General features: G+C 39.4%; 1 protein-coding gene across 2 annotated transcripts; it reads right to left on the reverse strand.

Moving 5' to 3' along the window:
* Window positions 1-185: 185 nt before the first annotated feature.
* On the reverse strand, window positions 186-2,784 carry LOC122009732 (protein TIFY 6a-like). Of its 2 annotated transcripts, none has more exons than XM_042566011.1 (7): window positions 2,569-2,784; window positions 2,000-2,166; window positions 1,691-1,908; window positions 1,500-1,590; window positions 1,041-1,410; window positions 769-823; window positions 186-631 (listed from the first exon to the last, which is right to left on the reverse strand). In XM_042566011.1, the coding sequence occupies exons 1-7, from the start codon at window positions 2,639-2,641 to the stop codon at window positions 487-489; spliced, it is 1,119 nt and encodes a 372-aa protein (XP_042421945.1). In that variant the 5' UTR covers window positions 2,642-2,784; the 3' UTR covers window positions 186-486. The 2 variants fall into 2 exon arrangements, with proteins under 2 accessions (XP_042421945.1, XP_042421944.1); XM_042566010.1 differs by having other exon boundaries at window positions 769-826.
* Window positions 2,785-10,842: the final 8,058 nt, after the last annotated feature.

Here is a 10,842-nt window from a genome sequence, read left to right on the forward strand (position 1 = left end):
ATTTCTCTGCTCATCAAACACCAAATACTTAAAGGAGGGCGAGAACTTATTATGTAATCTCAATGATGATGATGAATAATTCTTGTTAAATGTAGGATTAATCCTGGAAATTCGAACAATTACGCAGATTGAATCTACTCAGGTTCATAGAATATATCTAGAGTTGAATCTACTTAGGCTAAAGATTCAGCAAAAAAAAGAACAATGATATAATAAGCTCGTACCATTTATTACAATGCTACTCGGCCAAGCAGAATTAGGAGAATGGTGACAAGAACATTAATGATAGTGACAAGATGGTGAATTACACGAAAACAGAAACCAAAATCGATCAGCTTTTTTATAGCAGTAAGCTGCTTATCCAGACTACACAATCATGAAGCTGGATATGGGAACAAATTTTAGTTTGCAGCAGGGCTTCCTTCCTTTTGTGATTGAGCAGCTCCAATCACATTGCTCATACAACCATTTCATAAATCTGACCAATTAAGGACAATTTGGTATCCTTGACCAATTACTTGAAAGATTGACATCAGGTGACCAAGAGATGTTCGATGCATTAGCACTCTCAAGATCACCATTTGTATCATGGTTTTTCTTGGAGGTGGAGTAGGGCATGGCATTATTCGCCCTGTAAAGCAGACACCATTCAGCAAGCTATCAAAGGATAATCAGTACTGACAAGCAGGCAGAGAATTGCTTGATTGACAGTATCGTACATATCAAAACATTACTAGTTCTTCGATTCGTCAACCATGATTAACCTACCTTTCCTTCCGTTTTTCAAGGAATCGTGCCAGTGATGCTTTCCGAGCTTGAGGTACTGCTGAAGACAAATATCACCAATCTAATTAGTTACTTAAAAACCATTAACAAACTAATTAATATACGAGTTCTTCAAAGTAAAAGTATGACGAATCGTGATGCTTCTTGTGGAGTGGAACTAAGTTCTCCCTATTGCTCCAACAAGTGAAATAGTTCTACATGCAATCTGTAACAATCAGTCAAATAAAAGTTTTGGATCAGGAAAGCAAGTATACCTCGAGAAGAAGTGGCCACAGAAACTGTAGAGCCAAAAGCTGAAGGCAAAGTTCTGGAAGGCTCTTGCTTTATTGACGGAGACAATGAGCTCATAATATTGGCACCAACTATATCACTTGGCGTGCTAAAACTACTTCTTGAGTTAGCCCCTGCCACAGGAGTCACTAACATGGGGTTCGAAAAGCCTGAGCAGGGTGATACCACCCGAAGTGGAGTAGGACATAGGATCTGTTTTGTACTTAAACTATCGGATGCAGGAAAGTTGGTTGGAACCGGAGCTTTGACCTTGAAAGGTGCTTCGGATCTTGAAGCATTTAAAGTTCCTTTTGAATTGGATCCTTCGCTCACTAATGCAATGATTGCTTCGGCCTAATAGTGAAGGTTCTTAGAAAATAGCTTCACAACCATGGAATCATCACTTCAACATTGACCTTAAGGAAAATCATCCGAAACAGTACCTTATCAAAGGAAACATCATCGTATACATGGACTGTACCAGCATAAAATATAGTTAACTGTGCCATCATTTTTGTCACCACCGGCACATTGCTGCAAGAAAATTAGTTATAAATTATAACAATAATAGTTAAAAACCAGAATATTCGTCAATTAAACCAATGCATTCTGCAAAATTTTGCATCCAGTTTACCTGGGTGCAAGGGTTCCAATGTTCATATTAACAAAAGGGTTGTTTAACGTAGCTCCTCCAAATTGATGCTGTTCATTATGGAACTTGAAGAAAGGGTCGCTATTCACATCGGAATTAGATGAGGTCATTGGAAAACTTCTGGTTCCACTTGCTCGGCGAGAGGAAGCACTAAGGCCAGCAGTGATCTGAAGTGGAAGATCATGCAGACTGAATGATTTCTAGAAGAAATGTGAATGTGTCAGGTCTATAAATTTGGCAAATCACTCGGAAGATTATGATCTGATCCATAGTACTAGTAAGTTTACACACCTGCTGTGTAGACCCAGGAGAATTAGCAGCTTTCATAGGCTGAAACATGGGTGAGGATACTAGATCAAAACTGAAACTCTTTGTTCTATCCTCTTGTGCAACCTTTAGGGGAATGAACTGCTGCAAGGAAGATGCATTCTTTGTCGAAGGCCACTGCTCGGACCAACCTATTCAGTTGTATGTGCAAACCAATTACTCAACTGAACAAAATCTAATACCATCGATCTCAACTTGAAATTAGTCAAATTCTTTCTAAAAGGAGACTTATTATAAAAGAACAGATTAGATGCATAGATGAATCAAAACATGAAAAGTAAAAGAACAGCATGCTGCCATACTACCTTTCCTCACCACTACACAGTTTAATCAATCTATCTCCAATTTCATTAAGACACTTCCCTTCATCTTGAGCAAGAGCAGGGTGATAAATCCAAAGCAAAATATGTAAAATCACATGAAACAAGAGGGGAACATAACTCCTAGGAGTGCCAAATACAAATATAAGATTAAAAATGTCATTTTTGTGCTTAAAAAAAAAAAACCCAAAGAAATCAGCTAAAAAGACTCACCTGAATCATGGCGGCTGCCTTTCGCTTCCTCCTCCGCCCCACCTCCGGTGATGCTCAAGAAGTCCCTCTCCATCACAAATACAAAGAATCCCTTCCCAAAGCACCCACTCTCACAGAGACCTCGATAGCTTCGCACCGCCTCTTCTTCTTCTCCTCCTCCTCCTCCCTATTAATACTACTCTCTCCCCTCGCCGCCCTCATCCCTGGAGGATGACAACGGAGCTTCATCAAAATTATAATTAATATATATAATTGATAATAATTATATAATAATAAAGAGGCAAAATTCGCATGCCGTGATTAATAAATAGCCCCCAAAATTAATAATTATGAGAAGAAAAAATAAAAAGAAAAAGAGGTGGGCCCAGTGAGCCGTGGGCCCACGGGCTCGTGCCCATCAGATAGATTCCCACGAAAGCCGAATATCGGAGGGCATTCAGTCACCCGCCCATTCACCTTTGTGTTTAGCGCATCACGGAAAGTTAGGTCCAATCAGAAATAAGGTAGTGTTTCGGGGATCGAGAAGCCAAAGAGAAAGTGGGCCCCTGCTACTGTGAGCAGTCCAAGACCAACACGTGCCCCTCCACGCTTTTAATTTTGTTAATAATCGTGGCGTACAGAATGGGGAAGCCACAATCTTTATATATATATAAAATTCTTTTTATTATTTTCGATGTTTTTTTAAAATATAAATTCATTTTAGAAAAAACAATTGTGTATAATTTTCTTTTTGTACAATTGTTTTTGTAATCATGTGATACTCATGAAAGTCCAAGGATAAGCACTTAGACTCAACATCCAATGTGTTGCATGAATGATCAACAACCACTTGCCTTAATTTTTTAAATTTTAATTTTGTTGGACATACCAAAATTAATGATTTCGAATTTATAATACTCTTTTTTTTTCTTAATTTTCTTATTTGAAGATTAAAGAATGCATAAGAGATTATCAAAATTTTAATTTAATTTGGATAGTGTTATACATTCATGCACCATCATGCAAATAAGTATGCAATTGCACAATATTCTATTTTGCAATAATAAATATTTTTTTTATAAAAAAAGATCACATCACAAGGGATCCAATCATAATACAATTAATGATAATGGTTAATTAATTTATCATCAAATTTTGCAAATAGTCAAAGATGGAAGGCACACCTCCATTAAGTGCAACTCCACACAAATATAATTAAACTTAAATATTTTTAATTACCACTCATCTTTTTCTCAAATATTTTTTATGTTCCAATGGTTTTTTTTATTATTAATTATCCTCTTGTGTTCATGTATACTACATGTGCACCACAATTCTCTAATCAAATGACTCGTGTAAATAATGATAGGCGATTTGGGTTGCAGGTGAGGTAACAGCCTTAATTAGAAGGGATTATTTAAATGGTAATTGGGTTTTTTTAGTCATCTTTGGGAATTAATTAAACAAAGTTTTGTGCAATTAGTACGGGTGCAACATGGCGTTTAGTTTAGTGCATGCCAATTTACTTAAAATTATTCAATAAACTTATTTAAAATTATTTAAACTTATTCAAATTAATTAATATAAATTAGGGTCATAGATACTATTCTTGTCAAGACTGAGATCTGGTGAGTTAGTGAAAAGAAGTTGTGGAAAAGATTGCAGGTGGCATGTGTTAAAGGATTGCACGAAGATTCGGCAAGTACTTAACGAAGAGGTTAGAATAGACTATGAGGTTGAACTCGACATGACTACTCATATTTAAATTAACTCGGGGGGCTAAAGAAGATGAAAGTAATAGAGTAGTTAAAAACTTCATATGGTTGTGTATGTGTATACTTGTGCCCGTGAGGGTAGATTGTTGATGCAGTTAATACTAATAATTAAATTCAGATTTTAATAAATGACAAATGAATTAAAATTAGATGTTATATTTTCTAACATATTATTTACCAAGTGTGCATGAAGGACCCAAAGACTTGATGTGACTTGACACCAAACTAAAGTCAAATTAGGTTGATAATTGATACGAGAAGATCAGATAAATTGATATCTAGTAGAAAGTCCAATTAGGCCCACGAGACCTGACAACTGTTGAAGTCTAGATGTGGTATCTGACATGAAATCTTGGTGGGTCAAGGTCAAGTAAGTCTGCAATGGTAAGTAAGATAAGTACTGGAGGAGAGTAATTAGTGAGGACGAGTCTCAGTGGGACTGTAGGCGCTGGTCCAACTAAGATGCATTTTGGAAATCTAAGCTGAGATCATGACTAGATCCTGGTCTTGACAAAATAGGATCTAATTGTTGGTGCAACCTTAGGTCAAGGTTGACCTGGTTGACCTGACTCGAGTTGACCTGACTCGAGTTGTGTTTTGATGTTTGACGATGTTTGACGAGAAGAGAGTTGTATTCTTGATGTTTGACAAGAATAGGTGTTTGGGAGATTGTAGGTGCAACCTTAGGTCAAGGTTGATCTGGTTGACCTGATTCGGGAAAAGTCCAAGCAGGTAGCTTGGCACGCGGAAAGTCCAAGTATGGAGACTTGGCACGGGGAAAAGTCCTGGTGAGTGAAGCCAGGCAGTCGGAGAAGTCCTGGTGAGTGAAGCCAGGCAGTCGGGAAATCCTGGTGAGTGAAGCCAGGTGAAAATCCTAGTGAGTGAAGCTAGGTGAAAGTGGAAGTCCTGGTGAGTGAAGCCAGGCAGTGAGAAAGTCCTAACTGGGATGTTAGGCAGTGTGGAAAGTCCTGGTGAGTGAAGCCAGGCAGTGGGAAAGTCCTAACTGGGATGTTAGGCAGTTGGAAAGTCCTGGTGAGTGAAGCCAGAGAAAACCTAATGGATGTTAGGCGGTTTAAGTTAATGAGTTTGAAAGAAAGTCCTAACTGTGATTAGAAGCTAGGTGAAAGTCCGGTGAGTGAAGCCGCAGGAAAATCCGATGGATCGGGATGATCGGACATCCGGTGTCGAGGAAAGTCCAAGTAGGTCAGGATTGACCGGACACTTGGCGGGAAATTCTAGCAGATCAAGGAGTGACCGGATGCTAGGAATGAAGTACCAACAGTCAAGGTTGACCGAATGTTGGTTTGAAGGCTTGGACTTGGTTTGGGCAAAACCAAGTCATTAGTTATCTGACGGCCGTGACCGATCAAGAATCGATGTGCTATCGATCGATCGGCCCGCACCGATCGGAAGGTGATCGATGGCGCGAGAAGACACCGATCGGTCCGTGGACCGATCAGAGCTTCGATCGGTCGTGGCGACCGATCGAGACGATGTCGCAAGGAAGCAAAGCCAGAGTTGGGATCGGTCTATGGACCGATCCACACTCGATCTGATCGGTCATCTGATCGGTCCATGGACCGATCAGGCACTAATCTGATCGGTCCGAGACCGATCAGATGTCGCTCGTCCAGGGAACCTCCCGATCGGTCCATAGACCGATCAGGATCTTGCTGCAACGCAACGCTAGTTTCTTCGCTGTTTCTTCGCAGTATAAAGGAGACGAGGGCATCTTCCGTGCTAGCGCTTCTTTTCTTTTGCGAAGTGCTGTCGTGCTTGAGCTTTGTTGAGCTCTTCTTCGAAGCTTCGCGTGAGCTTCTTCTTCTTGGGACTCCGACCGAGCTGCTGCTGTGGTTGGCGTCTGAGAAGCTGTTGCTTCTTCAACAGTCGACAAGAAGGCAAGGGTTGTTTACATTTGCTGTGTATTTACTTCTTGCTTCTCTTGTATTTGTACTCCTTATCTTGCTGTTGCAAGAAGTAGTTGTGGCGAGGTTTCTCCACCCACAAGGAGCTCATATTTAGCCGGTTCTCCGGGGACTCATCCACCGACGGATTGGTAGGCTTCGTCCACCTTACGGACACGCCGAGGAGTAGGAGTTCATCTCCGAACCTCGTTACATCGGTTTGTTTTTCTTCTCCTCAGTTTCTTCCTTGTATTTCCACTGCGACTAACCCTAACTGTAGGAAGAACGCGAGAATTTGGGGCGGCTATTCACACCCCCCCTCTCTAGCCGAGTACGAACGATCCCAACACTAATTAATAATATTGTGTTATTTTTATTGTACTAACTCTATTTTACAGAGTACATTTGTTATTTGGACTAACGAGCTTTTGCAGGAGTTAAGTGTAAAAATCAGGCTCGGATGAACAGTGTCTGAGGTGCCTCAGAGATGCATGGAGGCGCCTCAGAGTTGAATGAAGTGCCTTGTATAGGGCGGAGGCGCTCTTGTGCAGATAAAGTTTGAGGATAGAGTTTCGCTGCAGGGAGGCACCTTGGAACGCATTGGAGGTGCCCTCGCGAGGATTGAAATCGACGATTACAGATCGGATAAGCGCTATCGGAGGTGCCTCAGCCCTCGGGCTATTGGAGGTGCCTCCAACATTACTTATAAGGAAGTCATTGGCAGCCCTCAACACATAACTTTTCCACTCTTATTCACGATCATCTTGCTGCTCCAACCTCATTTTGCTGTTGTCCTATAAATTTGCTTCACCCAACCGTTGTAGACAGACCAACTCCAACACCGGAGCTAATGATTTCATCATCCTTGTGTTGGTAATTATATTTAATTTAAGTCATTTATATTACTGTTTAAAGGAAGTGTAGGGTGTTGCACTTGTAGGGATCTTTTCAGAAAAATAATAAAATACGCAGCGAAAAAATGATCCCTCCAGAGATCCATGCGAATACAGTATACACGTTATTCTACTCTATCAAAATAGAATAGTCATCTTTGTTGTGTGAATGATATGATCCCGACAACAACTTTGATTCATTGGATCTCAATGCGATCAGAGTGGTCACGCCTCTTCGGTATCCATACGAATATGTTCCACATTCGTTGCATGAACTTAGATTTGGAGAAGAACAACCTTGTTGTGCTAGCAACAAGAGGATGCTCGTCCAAGGGAAGAAGAAGAGGAAGAGGAAGAAGATAAAAAGTCTCACATAAAATTCTTATTCAAAAGACCTTTTATATTTTTCAAAGAATACCAAGAGTTTGCCTTTTGGTGTTCTTCCATTAATGATACCAATTAATCCTCATTAATCTTCTTAAAGGGTTGAATTTTAGTATATTAGATTAACTATTAACTCAATAAGCCTATGAATCTTATCCATTAATCCAATGAGTCTAACCCATTAATCCAATGAGTATAATCCGAATTCATTTGAGTTTAACTCAATGAGTCTAATTCGGATTAGACTGAACCCCATAATCTTAGGCTCCATCATATTTTAGTCAAATTAAAATAAACTCATATCCAAATCAATATATTCTTTGCGTGTGACCTAATAGATTTTCATAACGTTGGCAATGTCTCTAAAATAACATTTTAAATACATAAGCAATGTGTGGCATCTAGCAATGTATTATTGCTACCCAAGTGACGAAAATGTCGAGATCTGACATAACCTTTTTGTGTCTATTATATTGTATAATTCGGTCCTTCTATTCTCGATATCTTTATTGATCAATGAGGCATAGACTATGCCATTCTCTTATCAATCTTTGTATTTCTTGATCTTCAAGTAGACACACTTAACCAAATAAGCTCAATATCTCATATATGAATTATTTGAGCATGACCATGTATTTTAGTAGTTCTACTTAATCAACGGGCCCAAAGATATCACTTCTATCATATGGAAGGGATAGATCTCATCTACATCACTCGCATCCCTCCGCATAACTTATTGCATATCTAGTGATCGACTTTATAGTACACCTTGTTACATATGACGTTTCCCGATACCAAAATACACAACTCTTTATGTAGGGAATCGTAGTGACTTCAGGTCTAAGGACTATTCATACCAATAGTCACTATGAGAATGTTTATGACACTCATATAGCAATCTATGAAACATTTTCATGGCGGATCAATTTAGTACATATTCTCTAATATATACACATGTGTCAACTTGATATCTTATATCCATGACTTGTGAGATTAAGTCATTAAGTGACCTACATACTAGTCTCAATGTATTAATATTGCCCTTGTATATTAATGTTTGACTAAAATAGTTAAGAGTAGTATTTTATATATATCTACAACTTCCCACTATCAATTCAACTAATTGATATACTATAGACTAGAACCTACTACCCTAGGATATTATTATACTTATTCATCTGGCACAAATTTGAAGTAAATATAATAACTATTGTTTTTTTATTAATGAAATATAATATAAAAATTTCTTTGTTAATTATCTTATAATTGGCTCTTAGGGCTTACACTAACAAAACTGTCCTCTTATTATTATTCTTTGTACTCGATTACTCTATCGGGAGTTTCCTAGTAGAGGATTTTAATAGATTTCCCATCGATATGTTCAAGGGGTCTGGGTCTTAGAGTAGGAGTCGCCGAAGGTTCTGAACCAAACAAAATTGAGATTGTCCTTATTTTTGATTTTTCATTTCTACTCTTTCTTACTTAGTTCATTTTATTTTACTACTCACTCGCACTATTTTTAAAAGGTTTCAAAAAAGGAACAAATTTTAAAATCATATGATTCACCCCCTCTCTCATGTGCCTATGACCCTATAATTGGTATTAGAGCGGGTTCACTCTGAATTGGTGCAACCACCATTAGAGCAGGAGTTTCTTTTTTTGTTTTAGTTTTTGAGCCTTTTCGAATTAATCTAAATTGGTGTTATCACCTCTTCGGATAAGTTTCCTCATTTTGATTCCTTCGTCTAGCTTGAAGTTGGTGCAACACCACTCGAACTAATTTAGTTTTCGCGTTATATTCCTCCCACACTACTAATCTAAGACCTAATCTTGATAACTATTTTCTTTCATTTTCTCTTGTGCAAATGTTGATCCAAATGATTCAAGGCGAAGGCTACAATACCGCTCGCCCTCCATTCTTTAGCGGGGACGATTTCCGTTACTGGAATAAAAGAATGGAGGAATGCCTGAAGATAGATATCGACCAGTGGTTTTCAATTCGACTAGGATACAAGGTGGCAATTGATGATGCAACTAAAGTACCTCTCGACCCCCCCCCCCCCCAAAGAAATGGAATCCAGAAGACAAGAAGAAGGTCCAAATTGATTCAAAAGTGCTGAACACCCTTTAGTGTGGATTGACAAAGGAAGAACTCAACCAAGTTGGACCATTCAAAAATGCAAAGGAGCTTGGGACAAGCTAATCAAAGTTACGAAGGCACAAGCGATGCTAAGGTAACAGATAACCATGATTTTGCTATATTATTTTAATTCATAATGCATGTTTTTATTGGTCTATTCATAGCTTAAACTCACATTTACATTATATTTTGCAAATTGCATGTGATCTTGGACCTAATTACAAATTAGAAAATTATTATGGTATTTGATATTAATATTTGATTATTATTTTGTAGGCATCAAAGGGGTCATGGACCCGATCAGATCATATCACATTTGGGCTCAAATCTAGGGCTAAACGAAGTTGATCAAGCCTTCGAGCGATTTGGACCGTCCATTGAAGATCAGAGAGATCTGAGCCATCCGTCGAGGATCTGGTCCATCCAAGCTACGAGGAAGTACATCACAACCGTAGATGAAGATCCAAGGGTTTTGATCCAGATCTGAGTTCATCCAGCTGTTGATCGAGCCCCGAATTGTTCTGGACCGTTGGATCATATTTGAGGAGGATTTAAAAGCCTCGCGAGAAGCTACAGTGACTCGGACTCGACGTTTTCGCTATCACTGTTCCTTCTTCTTCTCCGCGACGTCGAGGTTCCCGTTCTCCATTCCAGATCTGGATGCTAGCATTCTTCATCGGCGGAGATTCCTGAGCTAAGGCGTTCACCGTTCGAGGAGACAGAGAGAGGCAGAGGGCATTACCCAGTCCGCGAAGTTGAGTTCTGTCCCAATTCGCAATCCAAGCAAGAGGCGTTCCCAGATTTGGATTTTCATCAGCCAACGGAGCTCGAAGGGCGGTTCCCAGAAGCTCCGATCGCATTTCTGTTCTTCATTCCATCAACGACTCCAGCCGATCTGATCAATCGAGTGGTGTGCGCAAATCCAGAATTCATGATCTGTTTCCTTGTGCGTTAAGGATTCCATTCGGGTGTGAGCCCGAAAGGCGTTCTCAGAGGCTATGAGCATCCGGATGGATTAGCTGGTAGTTTGAGATTCAAGCCAATTGCTCGAAGGGCGTTCTCAGAGGTAATTATGTAGTGACAGTAGGGAGAAGAAGCTTGCGGCAAGGATCTATGGATGAGGAACGTTTTCTTGTTTACCTTTCTTGCATTTTATTTTGAAATTCTTATGAACATACTCAAATCATATGATCTGATTT

Source organism: Zingiber officinale, chromosome 8A (assembly GCF_018446385.1).
Source record: "Zingiber officinale cultivar Zhangliang chromosome 8A, Zo_v1.1, whole genome shotgun sequence".
In the NCBI taxonomy this organism is placed as follows: Eukaryota; Viridiplantae; Streptophyta; class Magnoliopsida; order Zingiberales; family Zingiberaceae; genus Zingiber; species Zingiber officinale.